Source organism: Halichoeres trimaculatus, unplaced genomic scaffold, assembly GCF_033239565.1.
Source record: "Halichoeres trimaculatus isolate MK-OKI-2021-1 unplaced genomic scaffold, fHalTri1.1 fHalTri1_scaffold_12, whole genome shotgun sequence".
NCBI classification, from domain to species: domain Eukaryota; kingdom Metazoa; phylum Chordata; class Actinopteri; order Labriformes; family Labridae; genus Halichoeres; species Halichoeres trimaculatus.
The window spans coordinates 11,695,856-11,718,745 of record NW_027437190.1 but is presented as its reverse complement, the minus strand read 5'-3'; the positions used below and the strand labels follow the sequence as shown (position 1 = coordinate 11,718,745).

The 22,890-nt window shown below is 41.6% G+C and overlaps 1 protein-coding gene across 1 annotated transcript in view; it reads left to right on the top strand.

Moving 5' to 3' along the window:
- znf407 (zinc finger protein 407) overlaps positions 1–22,890 on the top strand; it is a 184,102-nt gene that overhangs the window by 9,876 nt on the left and 151,336 nt on the right. The window contains exon 4 of the mRNA XM_074684332.1: positions 5,091–5,205. Within this exon, the coding sequence (XP_074540433.1) occupies positions 5,091–5,205 (115 nt within the window). The remainder of the gene's footprint in view (positions 1–5,090; positions 5,206–22,890) is intronic.

Genomic DNA, 22,890 nt, shown 5'->3' with positions numbered 1-22,890 from the left:
GAAACGGTAACCTGTCAGTGTTTTTTCTTTTTTTTTTACTTAGTTTTCAGTACTTTTTACAAAGAGTAATTGTGATGTTTCGGGGATGAAAATTGAAATTAAGTTTTAAAACTCAAGTTTTATCTACGTATGCTAACTGCTGGCATATAAATGAAATTTCCCATATATGTCAACATCATGCTAGCACTACTTGTTCTACATCATTTTTGGTCCAACAGGAGATGTATGACATGTTGAATGTATTAAATAGGAATCTGGTGTGGGAGAGTAATGTACATTTCTTTGTTCAGTTCTTTAGTAAAACTTCAAGAGGAGAATCCTTAATCTTAATTTCTTGGGAAAATGTTAACTAACGGCTAATCTAAGATAGCTGGGGCAAAATAATGGACATAACGTCTGGCTACTCCAGTGTAATATAAATAATCAGCCATGGAATTATCAAGCATAAAGGCTAATGCCTACAGATCATTTAAGATATCAAAACGATTGAGATTATTATACCAAATGGAGGCCCCCCCCCCACCAATTCATATTTTGTTATTGATGACATGCATTTTATAGATTTTCTTTTTACAATGTTACATTATCAAGGAATTAGGTTAACCAAGGTCCTCAACATTCAGAAAAATCAAAAGTGTGTACACAGCACAGGCAACTTTTATTTTGAGATTCGGCAGAGAGTGGAGGTCTGCAGCTAGACTGTCTTGAGTAGATTTGTTTGTTATGTGGAAGTCTTAAACATCATTAAAACCTTACAGTTATGTGCCTCCAAGGACTTTATGTTTAATTTAATGCATGTTTAGAATATCGCTGGTGTTAACACCAGTCACCTTTGACATTATAACCACCTGACTAGTATTGTCTAAGCCCACCTTTGTCAGGTCACGACTCACAAGGGCCTATACAGTCTTAATTCATTGAGACATGGACTTCATCAGACTGCCAAGGCTGGTGTCAAGGCGTTAGCCACAGATCCTTCCAGTCCTCTTTTGAGGTGGGGCCTCCATGAATCAGACTTCTTATCACTTTCCTGTAGACCACCTTCTTCCACAACTCTGTGGTCTGGTTCTAATGCTCATGTCTCAGCTCTTTCCACATTGAACAGGAGTCAGCATACTGACCAGTCTGTGGATTAAAGTCAGATATGTAACAACCGTGATACAGTGTGTGCTCTGACACCCCTCAATCACAATCAGCATGAGCTTTCTCAGCAACCTAAGCTCCGCTTGGCTCTCCTGTTGGATCAAAACACATGGGCAAGTTGTTGCAAGTCCAAAGGCCCATTCTTTGAGACCCAACCGATTTGACCAAAATGGGCTAAAAGGGGCTATAACAAGGCATTTCTGAGCTTGAACAAACATTTTAGTATGAAAATCCAGACAGTTAAACATTTGGCTCAGGGGACCTTTTTCCAGCCATCTGTAGTTATTAGAAAAAAAATCAAGATAAATTTTACAAAAAAAAACAAAAAAACAGTCTAGTACAACACATTAATTCCAAAAACATGTCAATCTTTTTGGATTCTTAATTTTTAATGAATAAGAAAATACTGTGAAATGAAAGATATTTCAGAATATGACTGATGTTAAAGACAGAAGACGCATTTATCTTCATTAAGGTAAACATAAAACAAGCTAACCAGTAAATGTTTTAGATTTGATGTGCTGTCGGTTAGGGCTAAAAAATATTGTTTTGGTTTTGAAAAGACAATGGTGACACTGACCTTGTGAGTGCTCACATCTGCTATTCTTAATTTTTATCAGAATGCCATTAATTGACCTGATAAAGTGTTTCTCTCTTTTTCTTTTGATTAAAAACAAAATAGAAAGAACAGATGGGATGAAGTACAAGAATCTAAAACTGGGCTTAAGTGAGAACAGAACTCAGGCAAAGTATTTACAGCTCTTGCTTCAGATGTTGTTTTTCCTGCCAGTGTCCCCTGATTCAGTGGTCATCATACAGGGTGTGGAGGATGTGGTGAGACTGTATGCACATGGAAATCTGCAGGCTTCAAGAGTAATTTCACAAGCTGGAACCTGAAGAAGGTACTAGTGGACATCATACACAGTTTTAGTGCAGGAGCTAGCAAGAAGAGAGAACAACACTTATTTTCATCTGAGACGTTGAGGTCAACTGGTGACCAGAACCTTAAGATTTTAACTCTATCAGAAGAGTTTATTTTACAAAAAGGGGTCAGCTTTCAGATAAGGTCCATAAAATTTCTGTAGTTCTGAAAAAAATCTGTTATTCTTATAAAATAAAATATATATCTAAAAGATATTCAAAGTCTAAAGGTCTATCTAGATGTTTGGGAGATTGAATGAAAGAATGTGACAGAAAGGAGCAATTCATGAGGCGGTATTGTAAAACCCTTACTTCAGCCTCCTTTTAGCTGCTGTCTCTTTAAGGCTCCCTGCTCCACAAACCCCTTCATTCTGATTGGCCAGCCTTCTGGAAGCTTGTCAGGGGCAGAGATATGGGTGCATGGTGCCCCTTCAGACTGTCGTGAACCAGTTAAGAGCGCCTCAAGCGAGGAGATCCTTTTTTTGGTATAAACATTCAGCATCGTTACTTCAAATCTGTGTTTAAAACAAATAAAAGCATAAGAGTTAGATTTTTTTTTTTTTGGCTGAATATTGTTCATAGAAGCAACCACACTTGACACTTCTCTCTATATCTTCCTCTACATTTTTTGGTTGTTTATGTTTATGCTGATGTGAATTTTCCCGCTTTGGGACTGCGGTATTGTTTCTTGTCACTTGTAAAACCACAGTAACCACGTTTTTGACCGCTCACTGTCTTGTAAGTTTGCACTACCCTGCTGAGGGGCTCTTGGTATACCACAATAATTGAAACAAACAGACAAAAAAATTGATAATATACTTCACTGTGATGCTTGATTGAAATGTTTTTGTGTCATTTTATGGTAACGTAAGTAGATAAATCTTGAAGTGCAAACTTTATTTTTTAAATGTTGTAAAGCAACCTCTCAATGCATGTATGTATTCATATAAGGGATTTAGATATAAAATTATGAAGTATTATTCTTTTCTCTACTCATGATGGTAAAAGCCAAAGATGTGATAGGAGTCTGTGGCATGTGCAGGGCTTAAGACATCACCTTGTGTGTGTGCGTATGTGTGTGTGTGTGTGTGTGTGTGTGTGTGTGTGTGTGTGTGTGTGTGCGCGTAGTGAAACATTGCATGAGGTTCGTCTCTCCTCTCAGGAAATGAATTAGTCATTCCCCGTCTCATCTGGGATGTGAGGGAGCCACATCGCCCCTGTGTGGATGGCAATATTAATTTAACATGACACCACATTGATGGTCAATTTCAGTTTCACGGAGGCTGTTTAAGTGGAGTGGTGGAGTATTAATGTGATAAGATGTGAGAACTGAGGGACGTTACATCTCTCTCCTTTCTGCCATGTCTCATACTCAGCCAGCCATCTGGACAAATCAGCTCCCCACACGCCTCGCTCTCACCTCAACTTTAGGTTGTGTGTGTTTGTGTGTGTGTATGTGTGTGTGTGTGTGAGAGGAGAGGCAGTGATTGTCTCTCCTTCTGTTTGTCCATGGCTGATTATGTCTTGTGAATGTAATGTGTGTGTCTGTATGCACATACATAGGTGTGAGGTGGGGTACTGCATCTAGATGTAGGTATTCATAGGTGTGAAGGTGGGTGTGGTGTGAGTGTGTGTACACGTCTGTCTTCTTGTTGTTGTTGTTTTGGGGGTGTTGATGACTGAGTTGTGTGATTTATTATTATTTTAAGTGTGTGTGAAAGTGTCTGCACATTTAAGTGTGAAGTTTGTAGTCATGAGTCGGGATTTTACGTGTTATTCTGCCGTTAGTTGTCCTGATGCATGCTCTTTTTTGGCTATGTCCTGTGTTTGTGTTTGTGTGTGTGTGTGTGTGTGTGTGTGTGTGTGTGTGTGTGTGTGTGTGTGTGTGTGTGTGTGTGTGTGTGTCTGCGTGCGTGCGTGCATTTTACATTGGGGATATGTGAAATGAAGAGGCTGGCATTGCTGTTGCCCATGTGAGGACCCCCTGCGCCCCCCCTCTTGCCCCCTGTGTTTATGGGCCTTGTTAGCACAGGCTTGCCTTTCAATCTTCGTTATGGGCTTAAAATTCGATGTGTCGTACTTCCAGCTCACAGCAAGTGAACCGTGTATGAACGAATTAGTAATCTACACAAAGTGCTTAATCAAATCAGCAGCTGCCCCTGGAATAAATATTGTACGGCGTCTTGGGATATTCACTGCGAGAGGGTGAGGGTGTGCTCAGAGATGCATATGCAGATACCAGGCTGCCACTTGCTGGCTCACGTCTGGCGTTTTTTTTAAATCTAACCTGCAACACAAAGTGGAATAATTTCATTTTTCAGTGTATGAGCTTCAGTTTTGGGAAGTAGTTTTGGCCTATGATGATTTGTCTGTGTGAACAGTGAGGTAAACAGCAGGAATCCTTGACTTTCTTTATATGGAAGTACCAAGTACTAAAGCTCCCAGTTCCCTCTCTGTTAACTTAAGCTTGAAGTTGTTTGTGCGTCACACAAACAGCGAAGGCATCACCCCTCGCAGCTCTGCTCTTAAATGACGGATTGCAGGCAGAGGCTCTGCCACTCTTTCAAGCGCTTCCCCGCCCTCTGGACTTATTAATGACAATAATTAGGGAGAAACCTCCCTGCGAAGCCCGCCAGAGTGATTAGCGCTTTAATGATGGAATGGGAGGTAGTGAGCGCACACAGAATTGATTTACGTATTCGCCCTGACCTTTGGAATCCAATTTACGCATCCACAGGCAAAGGAAGAGTAGGTAAGAGATGAAGGAGAGTGACAAGGATAGATAGAAAGTGAAAGAAGGAACGCCTGGCACTCAGTGTGACTGTAGCTTTTATGGGGACTGGAGCAAAGGCATCTGTTTACTACTGAGCTAATAAAACACTTGTGCATGTCTGGCAATAAAAAAATGATGTAAAATCAAACTTTTTCTCAGCAGTTTTCCAGACACATTTTATTAAAAGTGTCTATACTTTGTTTCAAATATCAAATTATTGCAAATTTTTATATCAGCTCCTTATGTTTTACAGGATCAAAGCCCTTCATATGCAAAATCTGCAACTTTGCAACGGCTCAGCTGGGGGACGCCAGGAACCACGTGAAGAGGCACCTCGGCATGAGGGAGTACAAATGTGACATCTGTGGGTGAGTCAAGAGAATCTCAAAAAAGAGTTTTTATGCTAATATTGTTACAGCTAAAAGGAGCTGTGTAAAACTTTGGTACAATAAGGTAAGGTAGCTATCATAAAACTACTTTGATCTGTGCACGATTCAGGAGCAGAAAAGCACATTTTGGATCACCCATTGGATTTTTATGAGTTAAAATTGATAAGTGAACACCCATGGGGCCTGTCTACTTCTGTCAGGTGTAAGAAGGTTTCATGTTGGTGTCTCGGGAGTAATCTACTAATTATCTGTTGAACAGCCCCATCAAATCACATTAGTCTCAAGCTAATTCATTATTTGAACCAATTTAACCCTACCTGCCTACCATATTAAACGTGTTGCTAATCTGATGTTGGATCCTTGAGGTCGCACTCAGTAAACATTCAACATTGAAACCTTCCACACACGCGCTTTAGTCAACTGTGTGAACAAAGTGACTCATTTGTTGATCTTTTAAATGGACCTTGAATTCTGGTGTAAAGGAAGGAAAAGGATCAGAAAACTGTTCAAACTGAGCAGAGTTTATTGAATGTGGATAAACAAGGGATCACAAAGTCTCCCAGTAAACAATGACAAATGTGTGCAGAAAAAGGGTCAAAATTAGCAGAGCTAGCACCACCAACCTGTGGTCTTCTCTGCAGTTCCCCTGATCAAAATACTGCGGAGCAGTGCTTTGCTGTGCTATGAGGAGCCAATTTTCATCTGTGGTTGTTTACATCTGGGTAGTAAAGCATTAGGACAGTAATCTTGACCTGGGAAAACAAGCTCAAAAGAACTGTACTGTGGGGGTGAGTTTTAGCAAGAACTTCTTGATACATTTCTCATCACGATGCTCGGGTCACTTTACAATAGTATCATGATTTATCACAATATTGTGATATATTGGAATATTCTACACAGTTAATTAAGAAAATAGAGATGATTATGCGATTCAAAATATTACTCAAAAATATACAGACCAAAGGAAACATTGATGTCTATGGTTTACTGACTTGCTCAGTACAACAAAAACCCACATTATTGAGATTAGAAATTAAATATTTCAAATATACTTTGACTTGACATTTATTATACAGTCTATTGGCAACAAACTGGGTGGTAGCTCTTTGGTGCCATCTACCGCAGTGAAAGTGAGCAAGTTGTGTCTTACCTCCAACTCGGCCTAAATGTGAATTTGTGTTTTACAAAAATATTGATATTAAGAGTTGAAACATCGATATTGAATCGGAGGTCAAAGCATCATGATATATTGCTGTATCAATATTTTTTCACACCTGTGTTGTACTTTACTGTTTGAAGTAATGTATTTTGTGCTTGTGCAAAATATACAATTTAAACACCTTTTGGCATATTTGACATGGGTTAATTATAGAGGTGTCCCAGTCCGATATTGATATCAGATATCGGTCCGGCATCAGCAAAAAAACAAGTATCGGATTATATCGGAATGTATCTAAAATCTCAGGTATAAGCAGTCCATTCTAGACTCTGCTCCTGCTGTTTTTATTTGACTTATTAAGGTTATTTTCTGGGTCTTCTAATTTATTCTTTATTTTATTCAATTACTAGTATTTCTTATATTTAATGTTAAAATTTCTGTTACCCATTGGTTAATAATAAATGGGTCAGTTTTTCCTCATACCTACTGTTGCTGACTAATGTTCTTTGTTTGAATAGTATCACTTAATCAAGCATTTTCTAACATGACAGACATACTACAAAACAAGCAATAAAAGTATGCATGTTTAATGCTGATATCGTATCGGATTAATATTGGTATCGGCCAATACTAAATGCTGCAGGATCGGTATTGTATTGAAAGTGAAAATGTAATATTGGGACATCCCTAGTTAATATATATATACCGCTCATAATTTATTGTAAAAAGCAGCACATCTTAATTTGAAACTTTTGAAGCTTACAAAGGACGAGAAACAAGACAATTTGAATCATTTCATTAAGAGCTTTCTGAAACGTGTAACTCATCCTGGCCCTTAAGAGGAAGGAAAGGCATGAATCATACTGATGACTAAAAGACAGAGGAGTTTATTGTACCTTCTTTGGCTGAACAGATGATCTTATGTAAGCTTTATGTTTGAAACCATGAACCTTTAAATGCCCAGTAGTGCTGGAGTCCATTATTACTCCACTACCTTGTACCCCCTACATACAGGCCATATGTTGTGTTCAGCTTGTTTCAGTCCCGTGGTGGACCCACTCGCTGCCTCGCCATGTTCAAATGGACGTGTTAAGCTGTTTAACATGCAGTCGGGGAATAGAGTAAATTGTGGGATTTTCTAGCTTTGTGCCATCGAGCTTCTGCGGCTACACGCTCGCTAAGATGAAGACATATGTAGAGTTATTAGTTTCTCCCTCTGTGTAATTCTGTGTAAACCGTTCCATTTAGTTCGGTTGCTGGACGATTTTGTTCTTCTGAAGCCGAGCAGTGCGAACGTGTTTATTTGCTCCTGCTGATGTTCGCAAACATATTACAGCAGGAGCAAACAAGCTTTGGTTTGAACACAGCTTCTCCTTTAATGAGAGGAAAGACTCATGTTTCACAAGCCCTCCAGCTGAAAACCTTCTTCTCCCAAGTGCTGCAAATGTGTGACAAGCTTTACATACCCACAAACACGGACGTATACACACACTACTTACAGAGCTGTTCTCCAATATGCCTTTAAATGGGACCACTAAATACAGCCCCTGGTTTCACAAATCATGCAGACGGAGGAGCTGTGTGCTGCCAGTGCCAGCCTCTGGTGACAAATCGGCCCTGTGTGTGCTTTCAGTGCTGACTGATCACCGGGCCGTCCCTCCTCTTGACTAAAGAGCAGCAAACACAAAGAAACCCCGAGAAACACCCTCATTAAGGCCAGAGTCATACATACACAGAGCCCGCTCCCCTTCCCAAACTCTTCTCGTTTGATGATATGCCCTTAACCTGAATCTAAAGCAGGGTACTAATGGATGACCCTGTTTTAGGTGTAATGTGTAAAGTGTGATTATAGTGCGATTAAGTACCACGTTCCCCCTCTGATACTAATGATGGGGCAACAATCGCAAAAACACAAAAACTTTTTTCTGGATATTTGTTTACGAGCATTTATCATTTCAATTAAACAACAGCATTCGTTGCGGCTGCTTTTTAACAATATAAAATTTATGTTTCATGCATTTATTCCATGCTTACATACTCTCCAGCCTCCATGGGGCTCTGAGTTTTGGTGGTTTTGTTTATTCCTATTTTGTTCAGAGCCTCGACTCAGCATTTTGTGTCTGTGTTTTCTCCTTTCCCTCCTTCCTCTCCAAAAAGAAAGAAACATCCCCCCTCCTCTGCCATCGATTGCTGTGTTTCTCTTGTTAAACTCCCCAACTAGAAGATTACCTCGGCTCTGACACCCTGAGCGAATGGATGTGCAGCACCTTTGCTGTCCACCTCACTTTAGCTTCAGCTCTCCAGCGCTGGTCTCTTCTCAGGAGTGTTGGGAGGGGGAACTTGTTGATAGTTAAAGATCATATTGTTGTGGCATTTAATTAACAAATGCAAATGCAGGGCCAGGACAGATTGGAACCCTTTGACCAGGCTGCCAATCAAACCCGAGCGTGCTGGTCAGTGCCTCGCTCGTCATCGCTTACGCCTTATAGGCTTTCTGTCTCTGCCTCCCAGTCTCCCTCAGTCCCCGCTGACGCCTGTTTGTCCATGTTTCTACCTGTCTGTTTGCCTACATGTGCCTTCATTTGGAAGCAGCCTGATCTGTCTTAATTTGCCTATAAAGAACTCTTAAAGTGCAAAAACAGCAGAAAAACACAAATTGGCTGTTAGCATGCAAGATAAGATTTCTCATATTTAATTGGTGAAAAAAAATCCTCCAGCTTGTGAGGCGGCAGATTCTCGTGTCTCCTCCCGGCGTGTTTTGTCCACAGTGGGGCCTCAGCCACTTAATGAGCCTCCTCCCTCTCCTCCTTTCCTCCATCATCTAACAGAAAGGGCCTGGATTCAGCATTTCCACCCTCCCGCTCGCTTGTCCTCCCCAAAGATGCAACGGACATCCAGTGCTGTTGTAGGTGTTAAATTATGCATAAACAGTGTAAATGCTTTGAGGCATTGGTTTAATATCTCAGTCCGGCCCTTAGAAGTATTAACACTATCATGGACATAGATTGTCCTCTTGTGGATGGCCGTTTTATGATTATGGGTCATAAGCTGCCCGTTTTCTAGTGTCACTTCAGGAATTTGAACAAAACTTAAACCCCCTCCCCCCTTTTTTTCTTGCAACACAAAAAGTTTGCAACGTGCGAAAGTTTGTCTCCTCTGCGGAGGCTGCTTTGTGTTTTCCCCTCCCTCCTCCTTGTCTCAGTTTTCTTGACTTAGTGTTAGAGGGAGTATATATAGTCATGATTTCATGTTGGGTGTTGTGTGTGTGATTTGACTGTTAACAGGATGGGGCTGGCTCATGTCAGGGTTTTTATGTCCCCCCTGTCTTGTGAGATTGTCTGGTCTGTTCCCAGAATAGCCCATCAGTTCCGCCCTGCGTGGCTCATCCGCTGTAATGTGCCTTAATGCCCGGGCCTGTATGAGTAGTGTGAGGCCTGGCAGTGACAGTGGAGGAGCATCTTAGCTCGCTGCTTATCCAGAGAAAGCCGTCACTTAACTCAGCCCCTCTATTGTCTATCCACACCCCTCTCCTTCTCCCCTGACGTGATTCTCTATAATCCTCAAACAGATTCTGGTTAGAACTCCCTGAGAACTATTTTTATGTTTTTTTTCTCCCTTCCTCCCATTTAAACATTAATGGTTGTTGCAGATGAAGAGAGGGATCCCTATGAGGATGATTATAATGTCACTCCACTGATCTCCCGCCGCCCCGAAATAATTGTACATCATCGCTTCATAACGTGTCAGAGGGACACGTTGGTGGCGTGCAATTAAAACCGCAGAATATAATACACCAAATTACTGCCTGTCAGGTCTATGAACAACACACTCGGTATTTGAGTTACACTTAATCATCACGTACATTAGCGATTTCGCTAAGATCCCTCCACCCCACCCCCTCGGCTCATACAGCAGGGATGTGAAACACACGCTGCTCCTTACAGGCTGAGGGATTGTGTCTGTGATACAACAGCTCCAGGGTAGTTTTTGTTCAAGTTAGACCTTTTTAAAGCTCATAATGTCCTTTAAGATTAAGCTCTTTGACCAAGAGCGTGCACAAGGGGTTGGCACCAACTGCAAGCAGGAACTCTGAGTTACTTCACATGAGAAAGATCGTAAACATGTGTTTCTTTTATCAGCAGCTGGAACTGCAGGCGTCTAAACTGAGAACCCATGTCGAAAAGATGTTGCTCGTACTTTGTTGCTAGAGGCCTTTCAAGTTTTGATAAGTTTTATTTCAAAAAGTTTTCTGTTAGGCCGAAGCGTTACTGAACTGACCTCTACTTAGGGTGTTAAAATCTCCTGTGCATCCCTGAACCTTTAGATAAAAAAAACAAACAACACAAATACATTTACACAAAGTACAACCTCTCTCTCTAGTTTTAAACCATCCTTTTCATTTGTCTATTTTTATTGCCTCAGGATGATGTGTAATTGTTTACTGCATTAGACACTCAAGAGTTGGTGTCTGAGAACACAGTCCTTGTCAGTCAGTGAAGTCCCCTTCACCAAAATAAACACATTTTGCTTTGATGCATTTAACTAAATTTAGTGTGCCATTATTGGGAATGAAATAAGTAACGCTAAAGGTCATTTGGAAAATAATGCAGAAAGGCTGGTCTGGAAAGGTTAAGTATGTGACGGAGCTGTTCTGATGATAACGAGGGGCTGCGTATGGCTTGCAGAGCTCGGCATTCTGGTTTGACTCGGCACTCCGCGATCGCTCTTTATGACCGAGACAGCTTTACAGCCCGTTACCCCCCATAACACGATAAAGCGCAGCATAATGGATTGGATGTGTTTAGTAGCCTTGGGCTGATGTTTGTAAAATTAATGTTTTTTGCAATAGAAACACACTCATGCACAGGCACACATGCACACAGGAAAAAAGAGACGAGAGAAGGAAAAAGAGAGGAGGGAGAGAAATCAATTCTCGACAGCATCCATGTATCAGTATAAATCCAGCAGAGTACAGTTTTACACTTTTTACTCTTGTTTTGGAGCCGGCCTGTCAAACTTTATTTCCCGAAGAGTGACGTGTCCTCCCAGAAATCTCTCAGTGAGGGCGATGGCGACAAACATACAGCTTTATTAGTTGAGTATGGAATATAGGCCCAATGCTCAGCAGGACGGCTGTGGATGCTGTTTAATTTGTGTTTCAAATTAGACAGCACAAATACTTGAGGGATTGAAATAAGCCTGCTTGTTCAGTTGGTCTCATGTTGGTAAAAAAAGATGCTTTTGAAGTGTTTGAATGGGACCCAACTCAGCATCTCTTAGCTAGAGACACAAAGAGAGAAATCTCTGTCAGCAGATCAGTCCTATTAGGTTTAATAAAAACCTCATAATCTTTAGTGGGCCCAGAACAGCAGCCTGGGGGCTTCATAATTAGAACATTTCACTTTAATCAAAGACAAACAAAAACAAACATTGGGTCCAGACGCTAAACGACAAAACTGGTAGTTAAGCTAGGGAGCCAGCACAGCACATAGGCTTATGATAGTAAGTTATACTTCTCTTGAGGGTCGTCTCAGTTAAGAGGCTATTGTCTCCACCTTGTTTGATCTCTTTTTAAAAGAATTAAACTTTTTGTGGCCTCAGCTTCTTTCTTTTTTTTTATCACTTTTGGTTTTATTAAATCTACGGTTGCAAGAAAAACTACAAGAGCCTATCTTGATGGAATTTTTATACTTTAAATTTACCTTTAAAAGATTAAGATCAGCTGACAAAAGTGAATTGGCTTCATTCGCTTGAGAGAAATGGGTAAAGTTTGCACCCTTCGTCTCACACCAGGTCCCCAAACTTTATCCTTTAAAGTAGTTGAATTATAAAAAAAATGTTGCTGAACAATCCGTTCTACAGAGATAATCGTGTCATAGGTATATGGTGGGAGAAAAAAATGAAAGAGGGAAAAGTTAATGAGTGATTAACAACAGCAATTAAAAGATGAAGAGGGAGGCAGATGAAAAAAGGGGTGTAATTAAAATATCAGTCCTCTCATTGTCAGAAGTGCGAGTGTCATCCATTGTGCACTTATTAAAAAGCTGGGTGGAGGGGAAGGAGCAAATGGCGCTTAATTCCAGCAGCCCAAAGTGTCTGGTAATCTGCCCATGGATGGAGCTGGAAAAGGCTGTAACTCATGTTTAAGTGTTGGGGCCGTGTCATTGCAGGTTCACAGTCATGCATTTCTGTGTTGACACCCATCGGGGCAGGGGAGATTTGGCAGTCAGGAGTAATTTAACTTAATTAATGGGATGCATATTTGATGGAGGAATAAAATATCCCAGCTCAGCAAAGTGGAAAAGGGGAAAGATTTAGAGGGAGTTAAAGGTGGAGGGGAGAGTAATTTGTGCATTCAGTTACCGGCTGCTTGAGAGACAGAAAGAGAAAGAGAGGAGGAGAGAGGGAAGGAGCTGATAAAGATTGCATCCGGAAGAGAGGAGGGAGGGACGAGGAGGATGAGAGATGGATGGTTGACACAAAGCTGAGCTGATGTGTAGAGGGGAATGGGCTGTCCCTCCATTGAGAGGGCCATCAGACTGACAACGCTTGATTTAATTGATATCCGGACTGAGCTCTTCCTCAGTGCAAACAGACACATTACGCTGGTTTGCAAACTTGTAGCAGAGCTGCCGGCTGCCAACGGCCTTTTTAATATTCATGAGGGGGCTTTTAAGGGTCTACGGCAACCGTTTCCTCCCTCCATCGCCGCCCGCTTCCCTACATGTCTTAACTACTAACACACACACTTTACCTTCCTTCAACACACTCGCAGCAGACGCGCAACATGCTGGTTCTCTCAGACAAACCTGTGGCCCGACCAAAAGCTGTCACGCTGCTCTTAATCTCCCCTGGCACTTTTTAATTGACTTCCCGTAGGTATAGATTATTTTCATGGTGAGTCTGCCACCGAGATGTTTGATACCGTCCCGGAGACTGGCATCTGGGATGTTTGTAGCTCACTGGAGATGACGCTGCTATCTCTGTCTCTGTCTCCTTCTCTCCCCCTTCTTTTACCTCTTCCACTCTCTGTGTGATGGCCAGACTTATTGGGGGAACAGGGGAGAGGTAAAATGCAATCAGTCATTGCCATCATCATAATTGAGCTGATGTACCTGCTGGGAGTGCTGAGGAAATGTTGGCTTGAGTAGAAGAGTGGTTCTTTGTGTCTGACTGAAGCTGTTAGTGGCATTAGACCGATGTACATGACAGGAATCAGCCTTCTTTTTAAAACTGTATGTCAACCACTCAGTACGGTCCAGTTGGTTTTGATGGGTTTCAGGCAGTTTGTTTTATTACACACTGTACTGGTTGCAGAATTAACTATGGAGTTGCCATAAAATCCTAAATACAAGGTCAGGTTTGTTTTGAGGGTCTTGCAGTGGTGACGTTTCTGTGACGCTTTCTTTTAGATTCTGCAAAGTCCAAAACTGTCACTAGCCAGGACTATAGCTTTGGTTGATGGTTACTGACATAACGCTGTATTGCTCTTCTAGTTTCATGTCAGCAAACAGATAATATGCTTTTCTTGCTACTCACTTCTTTGAACAATTTTTAGGTTGCCGATTTGATTTTAATTGGGATTCTCCGATATTTATGATTTTTGCGATTTTTAGATTGTTTTTAACACCAGACCATGTGAAAAAAGTTAAATGATGATGATATTGTCTACAGACTATATCAGGAGCCATATTTTCCCATAAAATGTACATCACATGGGTCAGAGAGAGACATTTCACCCTCTGCTGGACAAAAGTGGTAACTTTTTTCCAATCCAGCTCATAAACAAAGACTGAAATGAAGAATTTGAGTTTGAAAAAAACAAAGTCAAAGTTTTGACAAAGAATCTCCATTTTGATATTGTCAAACAAAAAATCCAGATATATCGACTTTTGATTTTTTCTCCCACCCCATAGATAATAAATCAATGTGCATGGCTGTTTGGCACTATTTTAAACTACAAAACAGTGAGATTTAGCTGAACGTGAGCGGCGTCTGGTTACACTGGCAAATAACCATTAGACTCGAGCAACTAGTCACAGGCACAGTCATGTGGATGATAACCTGCAAGGGTTCTAAAGACTGGTGGTGCTAGCTCTGCTAACCTTAGTCAGAATCCATTTAAACTAGTTTAAGATTGTGGGAAAATGTAAATTGAAGATCTAAAGGACTCCTGTCTAAAGACTGGGGAATTTGTCTCTTTAGAACATCACCACAGACCCACTGTAGGGCTGTACTCCAGATTGTACCAACCTCCTACAGTGGTCAGTTGTGTTAAGCTGAAGGGTCTCGTCATTCAAACCAGTTCTCTACAAGATTTACTACCGTCTGGATCCAGGATTCTTTATCATTGTGAGATAGGGCCATTTTTACCATATGTGAATGTAACTCCACCATAAATGGTCGGATTGCTTTGCTAAACAATACAAGACAAGGTCACCATAATTTCTGACAGATGTAAAAGTACGATCCAGATCCTGGCAATATTCTGGATACTAAGATCCAGAATATGAAATATGTCTTGGTTCATCATAATTTTCAACACTGTCAGGTAACAAATCATTGTACAAACCTGCAGCTAACACCAAATTGTAGCAGACAGTCTGCTGAAAGAGAATATAACATTACAATAGGACTAAAGTGTTGCGTGACAACCACAATATGCTTGGCAGAAGTCTGCGCTCTCTTAGTGCTTTTCTAGTTTTCTCAATGGTTTACTTCTGTTCTCTTTAAATGCATGGTTATAACTAATTGAAGGAGAAAAGCCACCGCCATGACTCATATTCGAATGTATCCCAGGATGCTTTCAGTAATAAAGTGGACAATTATTAGAAAAATTAGCATGGGGGCAAATTTTAATCACATCAAGTCATATGATGAGTGTGATGGTGGCCATACTGATCGTCACAGTGATGTGAACTTAAGACAAAGCTTAGGCCATAGTCCTGTTTTCTGGGTTAAGTACCATAACACAATGAAATACGTCTCTGGTTTTATTGGTTGCACTGCCAACTCTTAAGTTGGAAAGTGTTATTTATCCTATATATTCTAACTCAGGCTTCATGGTGTTGCAGTGGTTAACGCAGTTGCCTCACAGCAAGAAGGTCACCAGTTCAAATCCCAGTTTGGGCAAGGTGGGCCTTTCTGTGTGGAGTTTTCATGTACTTCCAATGTATGTGTGGGTTCTCTCTGGGTAGTCTGGCTTCCTCCCACAGTCAAAACACAAGCTCATCAGGTTATTGGTATATCTGAATTGCCTGTGGGTGTGAGTGTGCATGTGAAAAGTTGTGTGTCTGTGTGCCAGTCCTGTGATTGACTAGCGACCGGTCCAGAGTGTACCCTGCCTCTTGCTCAGAGATACCTGAGATAGTCTCCAGCCACTCGTGACCCTGAACAGGATAAGCAGTTACAAATTGATGGAAATGGATCATTTCTGACCCTTAAACCTGTGTTAGGTCAAGATTTATGAATCTCCATGAATTTTAAAAGTCCACAACATTATCAGCTCATAATAAAGCCTAAAGAGATAAACAACAAGAGCGTAGACTCAAACAGGAGCTGACATCAGAGGATGATCAAAAATAGTTTTAAAGACAAAGAAAACAGAGCACAGTTGTAAGAGCTTGAAACTCACACAGGTCAGTAAATCCAACTGCGAGATTATAACAAGTTCAACGTTCACTGTCCTATTGTATCTCATTCTTTTGTCTGCCTAACTGAGAGCAAAATCTGGGAGAAACACTTTGTCTTTGTAAGTTTTCTGATTTTTTTTTTTTTTTTTTGGCCTTGAAAATGGTGACATTTCGAGTTATGAGATACTGGCACAAACTGTCTGCTGCCAGTGGCTTCAGTCCAAAAAACATTGTTAGTGATACAAGACTTCAGTCCAACGGTTCGCCAAATAACTGCTCTCACTTTGTGTATCACATGTGGTGTGGCCCACACATGCTCATAGCAGGCGCAGAAGCGAACAGGGCCTCCTCCTACACAACACAGTCTATTAACACACTTCATACAGACACACACACAGGGACCTGTCTTTTCTGTTAAGACAAAAAAACATAAACTTTAGTCTTAATCTACATGGATGACATTTCTGATGCTAAAGTGAGTCTAGGGTGCATAGAGGTTCAAAAATGGGAGTGTTTCTCATAATCTCAAACCACTGAGATTAATCTGAGCCACAGCATCTATGTTTCATCAGCTCCACAGTAAGTACAATAACAGTTGTTTATATCATCAAATAGTTAAAATCTCTTAACAGAACTCACCACAGATGGTGTTTTTTCACAATAACCTATAGAATAAACAGTGTTCTGTTTTCTCGCTGCGTTGCAAAAGAGTTATATAAAATGTCTGTATCTGCGTTTTATAATACGTCACATTATCTTTGCTGTATGAATCAGTATGCTTGTTAATTTCACTACTCATTCTCTGCAGTCCATCTTTTAGTGGCATCCTTCAGGCCTAATATCACGCGATCTGTCTGATTCTAAGATTTATGAAGTGATATTGACCACTGTCTATGCGAAACAGATAATAAGCCGTGATGAATGGGTGACATTAGTGATGAAATTACATCAACCTTAACAGGCTATTGTATTAACACACCTAGCCGATCCCACTCCTCCCCGCTGCCCGTTTAATTGATTAATTGCTGACATGGATGGATGAGGGGTTGTGGGTCCTGAATCGGTGGCTGATTGCTAGTCAACCATAAACAGGAGCAGCCACAGTGGGCCCTCAAGGGCAATATTCATGCTCCCCAACCTTATGGTGATTCCTTATCCAGCTCTGACAAGAGGAAAAATATTCGGCCATAAAAAGGCTGGTATCACCGGGCTGACATATAAAGCCCTCCGTCACTCCCTCCCTCTCTCTGCTTGCCTGTGCTGCATCTCCTTTAACTCTCAGCAGCTCAGCACACCCGTCGGACTCTGAAATCACCCATCCTCCTCTGCATGTGTAGCTACAGTCCCTCAGGTAGCCCCAGCTTTAAATATGAGCAAATAATGGTGCGGTGAGTGATGCTGCCTGTGTCCTTGACTGGGATCCTCTGTGTGCTATATCCACATCTCACTGTCTCCGAGCCCCTCGGGACGCATAAAACACCCCCGTAGAAAAACTCCCAAGGCTTGTTGGTGGCATGCTTTGGATGGATGCAGGGATGCAGAAAGTCTTTGTGTATGTTTATGCAAGTGTAGAGGGGGGTAGATAATGTTTACACTGCTTGTGTTTAATGAGAGGGGCGCTGTGTCCACTTTAATGTGTTTGCATTTCCGATGCGGTGCAACAAAGTTATTAAATTGTTATACGGCGTATCACATCTCTTTTATGTCTTGCTGTTTGTTTGCCAGCATCTTCCATGGCCCCTGCAAGCTGCTGTTGGGTGCAGCGGCTGAAGAGGTTAGCATATTTTTTGTGTGACTGCCACTAAAATCTTCTCATCAGTGTAGCTGCCACCAGACTCTGCTCCAGACAGGGGTATATGGGGCAAATTTTGTGAGTGTGAAGAGGGCGACAGTGGGCAGGGGGAGCTGGTCGCCTTCTAGAATGGCCTGCGGGAAACAGGAGTGGACATGTGGCCTGAAAAATATAAGACCCCATCATCAGCTACACTATCTCTACTCTCCTTAATGCTGCACCGCGTTAACCCCCACGCCACCCGAGCCCCTCCAATCCCAGGCGCAGGTCTGAACCCCTGCAGCCAGCCGTGAAAACGCTGACACATCGATTACCCCGCAGGAAAACAACATTGAGCGTGATGAAGAGGAGCGCTCCATGTGAGAAGAGAAGCATTTATTCATTTATTCTGTTTATTCAGCAAAACAAACAAGAGGTCAGGATTATGCTGCAACACTGATAGCTCTGTGTCTTTTACAGTTAAATTTCAAATTAAGGGGTTCACTCTGCCCACTTTTATGGTCACTTCAAAGCCTGCCTGCTGCCTTCCAAGCCCCCCAGCAAAATCTGATTACTTGGACTTTTACAGGCTACACAAGCTTCAAGAAGAGTCAGAAAACTAATTTGTTTCTTTGAGTCCAGTTTGGAGCTCAAAGAAACACTCACTGCTGTTGTTGACGTGCAGTCTCTTGATTGAACATTAGATGGCGCCATTCAACTTGCTTGAAACCCTCAGTCAGCGGTTTGATTCGTGCTGTATCAAGAGCCTGGTGTGTGGTTTATGTGGGTCTCTTGCATGAATGAAACAAAATTAATATTACATTCATTTGTTTAAAGTTTTGTTGGAATCTTCACCTTTTTAACATTTATCTCTGTTGATATTTACCGTTAGAAATGTGATACAACCTGAGCATGCATTAGGAACGATTGTGCAGGTTAGTGGAAATGTCAGATCTGGAGGAAGACGGATAATGAAGTGAAACTTTGTTGGTTGTACTTTCAAATTATAGGCAAATTGTGCAATTAGGTGACTTTTAGGTGACTTTAAATGCAGATGGCAGATTTTAATGTGCTTGATCACAGAGTGCTCGCTACAGTCAGACTTTTAAAAGTAGAAAATTTCCACCCATGTCTTCAGTGAGTAGGTAGTCTCCACAGTGGGTGTAGGTGCAGTCGTAAATGAGCAGGAGTCGGAGGCTGGGCTTGTAGCGTTCAGAGGGGTGTCCCTGCCGGTGCTGCTTTAACTAGGACAAGCCTCTCTATAGCAGCGGACCTCAGGGGCCGATCAGCAGGTCTCAGGAGAGGCTCCCTGCACCGCCGTCTAACCAGGCCTGTCACGAGGGGGGCTGATGCCGGGCTGGCTGGCTGGGTGTGGGGCTGCTGTGATGGTGGTGTTGTGGGTGGGGGCTGACATGCCGAGAGGGCAATTACAGCAAGGACAAAGACTACACAGTGATAAGTCCCCACAGCACCCTAATGAAGAGAGCAGGTTAGCCTGTTAAGAGGGACTGGGGGAAATGAGCGCGGCCTCACTGCGTGTTTGTTTGTGAGCCGGTGTGTTTGTGTGTGTTTAACCTACCCGAGGAGGATACATTTTCTGAGGTCATGTTGCAACCATGCTCGCTAACCTCACTGACTGATGCCTTCCTGAGCTGGTGTTTTCCCCGCGCAGAGCAAAAGCAAACAACGATGTGAAATTGGAAACCAGTGCATCTTCAGGGAATTGTATTCCAGTGGCTGTGTATAGTGAAGAAAGTCCCAATGCAAGCTATTAATGAAATGAAATCTTTAAAATATCATGCCTTTGGTGGGTAATTGTTGCACATTAGAGGATCTACAATTTGTTTTTATCACACCACTTAATGATTTTTTTAATAATATCCCACTTAAAAATTCACTGTATTATATACTGCGTTAACGCGTGGATTTAATTGATGAGTCCGTGGGTCAGCAGTTGTAGAAGATGTATTCTGGAAGAGAAAGTTTAAAAAAAGGAAACAGAAAAAAGAGAATAAAAAGGGGCAAAGAAATCATTTCCAGAGAGGGATTAGGCGCTTTCCTCTTTTGGTCACTTTTTGCATTTGCAGCCTGGATGTGATTAAAGCCAGATTGTGTTATCCGGCAACAGATCCCAGATGCACCAACATTTGCTTCTTTTCTTTCTTTCCCTTCTAACCTTTTATTTTCTTCTCTCTCTTTTTTTTTTTTTTTTTTTTTTTTGTCGGTGGTGGCGGCGGAGAGAGATGGTTTGTACCTGATACTGCTGTGTTGGCACACCAGTCTGGGATCTGATAAGAGAGCCTCTGGAGCGGTGCTTATTCAAATCAGTGCATGTTCACAGTGAATAGGAGCAGGTAAAGGCAATAAGATACAATGCGATAACCTTTGTGGAGAGGGAAAGGGAATAGTTTTACACTCTGTTTCACAGCTCGGCTACACTAGATGAGAGATTTTGAGCGGAGCTTAATTGATTTACTTTATCCCGATTTAACAGAAAAACAAAAATCTTTCCTTCACTTTTTGCCACTTTGAAAAAATGTTTGACCAGTTTGTACAGTTTTGCGATGCACTGAAGTGGTTTAACGTGAGGCTTTTTTCATTCGCTTTGTAAACTGATCGACTTTCAGCCTCCTCATTGACCATGCGCGACTGCTGCTTTTGCTTTAATCGTTATTGTGAATTTGTGGGTTGGTCTTTGCATGAGAGAGAGTGTGTGTGATTAACAACATGTGGTTCCTTGTTAATATACGAGAATATTCAAATGTGACTAAATCAACATCAGTTCTCACCTTTCACAGTTTGTAATCATCTTTTTAGACCAGCTAAAAGCACAAACTGAATTCAGCTCCCGACTGTGGGTGCGTCTTGTGTGTTTACTCCACGTGTTTGTGTGTTAGTGTGAGTTCATGTATATACGTCACAAACATAAACATCACATTAAATAAATTTAATTTAATAACGCTGATCCGCTGTGATCAGTTTGGGAGCCACTGTGCAGAAATCTGAAGTGAGGCTTGAAGCTTATTTGCGGAGTGCAGGGTGTTGTGCCAGGAGTCTCAGGGGGTGGAGGGGGGGTTGTAACATATGTTACGTGCACTCAGTGCAGGGCTCTGCAGTGATAGTGAAGCATTGGGGTGAGATGCATCCTCAAAGGGCCGCCGTGTTAATGTGTTTGGCTTGCAGTGAACTCAGCCTCTCTACATGCCTGCGTTTAAAACCACCCCACAGTACAGGCATCGCCCACACTGAGTGTGTTTGGATAGAAAAATGATCAAGAAATTAAAATGATTATTACAGAAACAACACAAATTAATGTGAGCAGTAATTACAGTTTAACTGTAATACACAAACAATATCTTTTTAATTATTAGGGCTCTTTGCTTTTTAAGTGTATTTCTTTTTTCAATATTTCAACATTGATGGAAACAAACAAAATGAGCTGTATAAAATAAACAGTCACAGATTTTTTTTTAATATTCTATTTTTAAAATCATTGTTGTGATCTCTTTGCATGTTTGTGTTTTTCCATGAGGGAGAGATAGAGATGAACAGGGACAATGTGCAGACTTCAGCCTGTACCGGTCTCAGAGCAGCTCTTGCAGAGGTGATGAGAAGTTTCTAGAAAAAGTAACAAAAAAGACCCTGTTGCTCATGTAAGTGGAATTTGCTTTTTAGTTCCTTGAGAGCGCAGTTTTGAATAAATCTGAACACTTTCTGAGTCCAGCAGATTTTGCAGAATTGTCACGTGCTGTGTGCTGTTCCCAGAATTTCCACTGTAAGTACTCTGCAGCTCTGCGGTCAGAGGTCTAATGTGCCGGCTCTCTGGATAAATGAATCTTTCTTCATTTTCATATTGACTCACAGCATGCAGCCTACCAACCGAACAAGATAATGAAACACCCCCTTTCCCCTTTACAACCAAACACCCCTAATCTAATACATTAGTCGCCCATGCTTGAGTATGGTTGAGCAATTATTGTAAAAAGTTTCCACGCTGTGCTGAGGTGACAAAGAGAGTATGGGCGAGGATTATTGCAGACGCGTTTGACGCCTGCTCTCTGATGCTGATAGGCCAAACGGTGGTGGGAACCCGCCACTTTTAATCATGTGGAGGGCGACGGCTTTCATAAGAGCACGCAGCAACTCTGACGATTCTAATAAGGAGAGGTGACGGGGAACTTTCTGTGTTAGCGGCAAAACAGAGGGAAGGTCTGCTTGCTTTTATAATGCATTTGTTTTTTTTTTGTTTTTGGTTGAGTATGAGAGAAGATTTTCACAATCTGAGACTGGATCTGTGGTGAAAGAATGTCAGCATTAATAAAAGGCTCTGGGGACAAGGTCACGCGGGTCCGTGTACAGCAGAGCACCCTGAGTCTGTTTGTGGCTCTGGAGATGGGCAAAACATGCTAAGACGTCTCCCTCTGCAATAAGGTAACAGACTGGAGTTTTGCCCGTCAATGTCTCATTGCACAATCTAATTTATGATTCCTCAGCCTTTTTATTCAAAGACAATCTCAGCACTGAAGACGCAAAAAAGGAATGATGCTTTGAGGATATAATTAAAGATATCGTTCAAAGAACAACTTTTTGCATATTTGAATTATTACTGTCGTTAAAAACCACACAAAATATGGAAATATGATTGCCGGAAGCACATAAATCAATGATCAGCAAGGCCTCAGAGCCCAATAAATATGGGGAGTTAAATACTTTAAAATGCAAATCACATCTTAACATTTGCATATGGGTGAATTTAAAGGAAGTGTGCCTCCTTAAGACCCTCTGAGGTAGAAACGGTCGGAGCTGGAGGGGGTTCTGGGAGGAGGGGGGGACGCAGACAGACAGACACTTTGAGTGTGTTTTTTTTTAATTTTTACTTCACGTTGTCATTGGTCAAGTTGTTGGATCGTTGTAAATGATAGCAGCTGAAGTGGGCTGACAGACACGACTGCATCTCTTTTGTGGATCCAGAAAGTGCCTTAAGTGATCTGAATAATTAGGAGTTAATTATTCTTCATCCATCTAAATCAGAAAGGGACAGATATGGGAATGGAATTTATAATTTTTAGCCCGACGTCCTGTCTTGTTCTAATGTGGTAAAC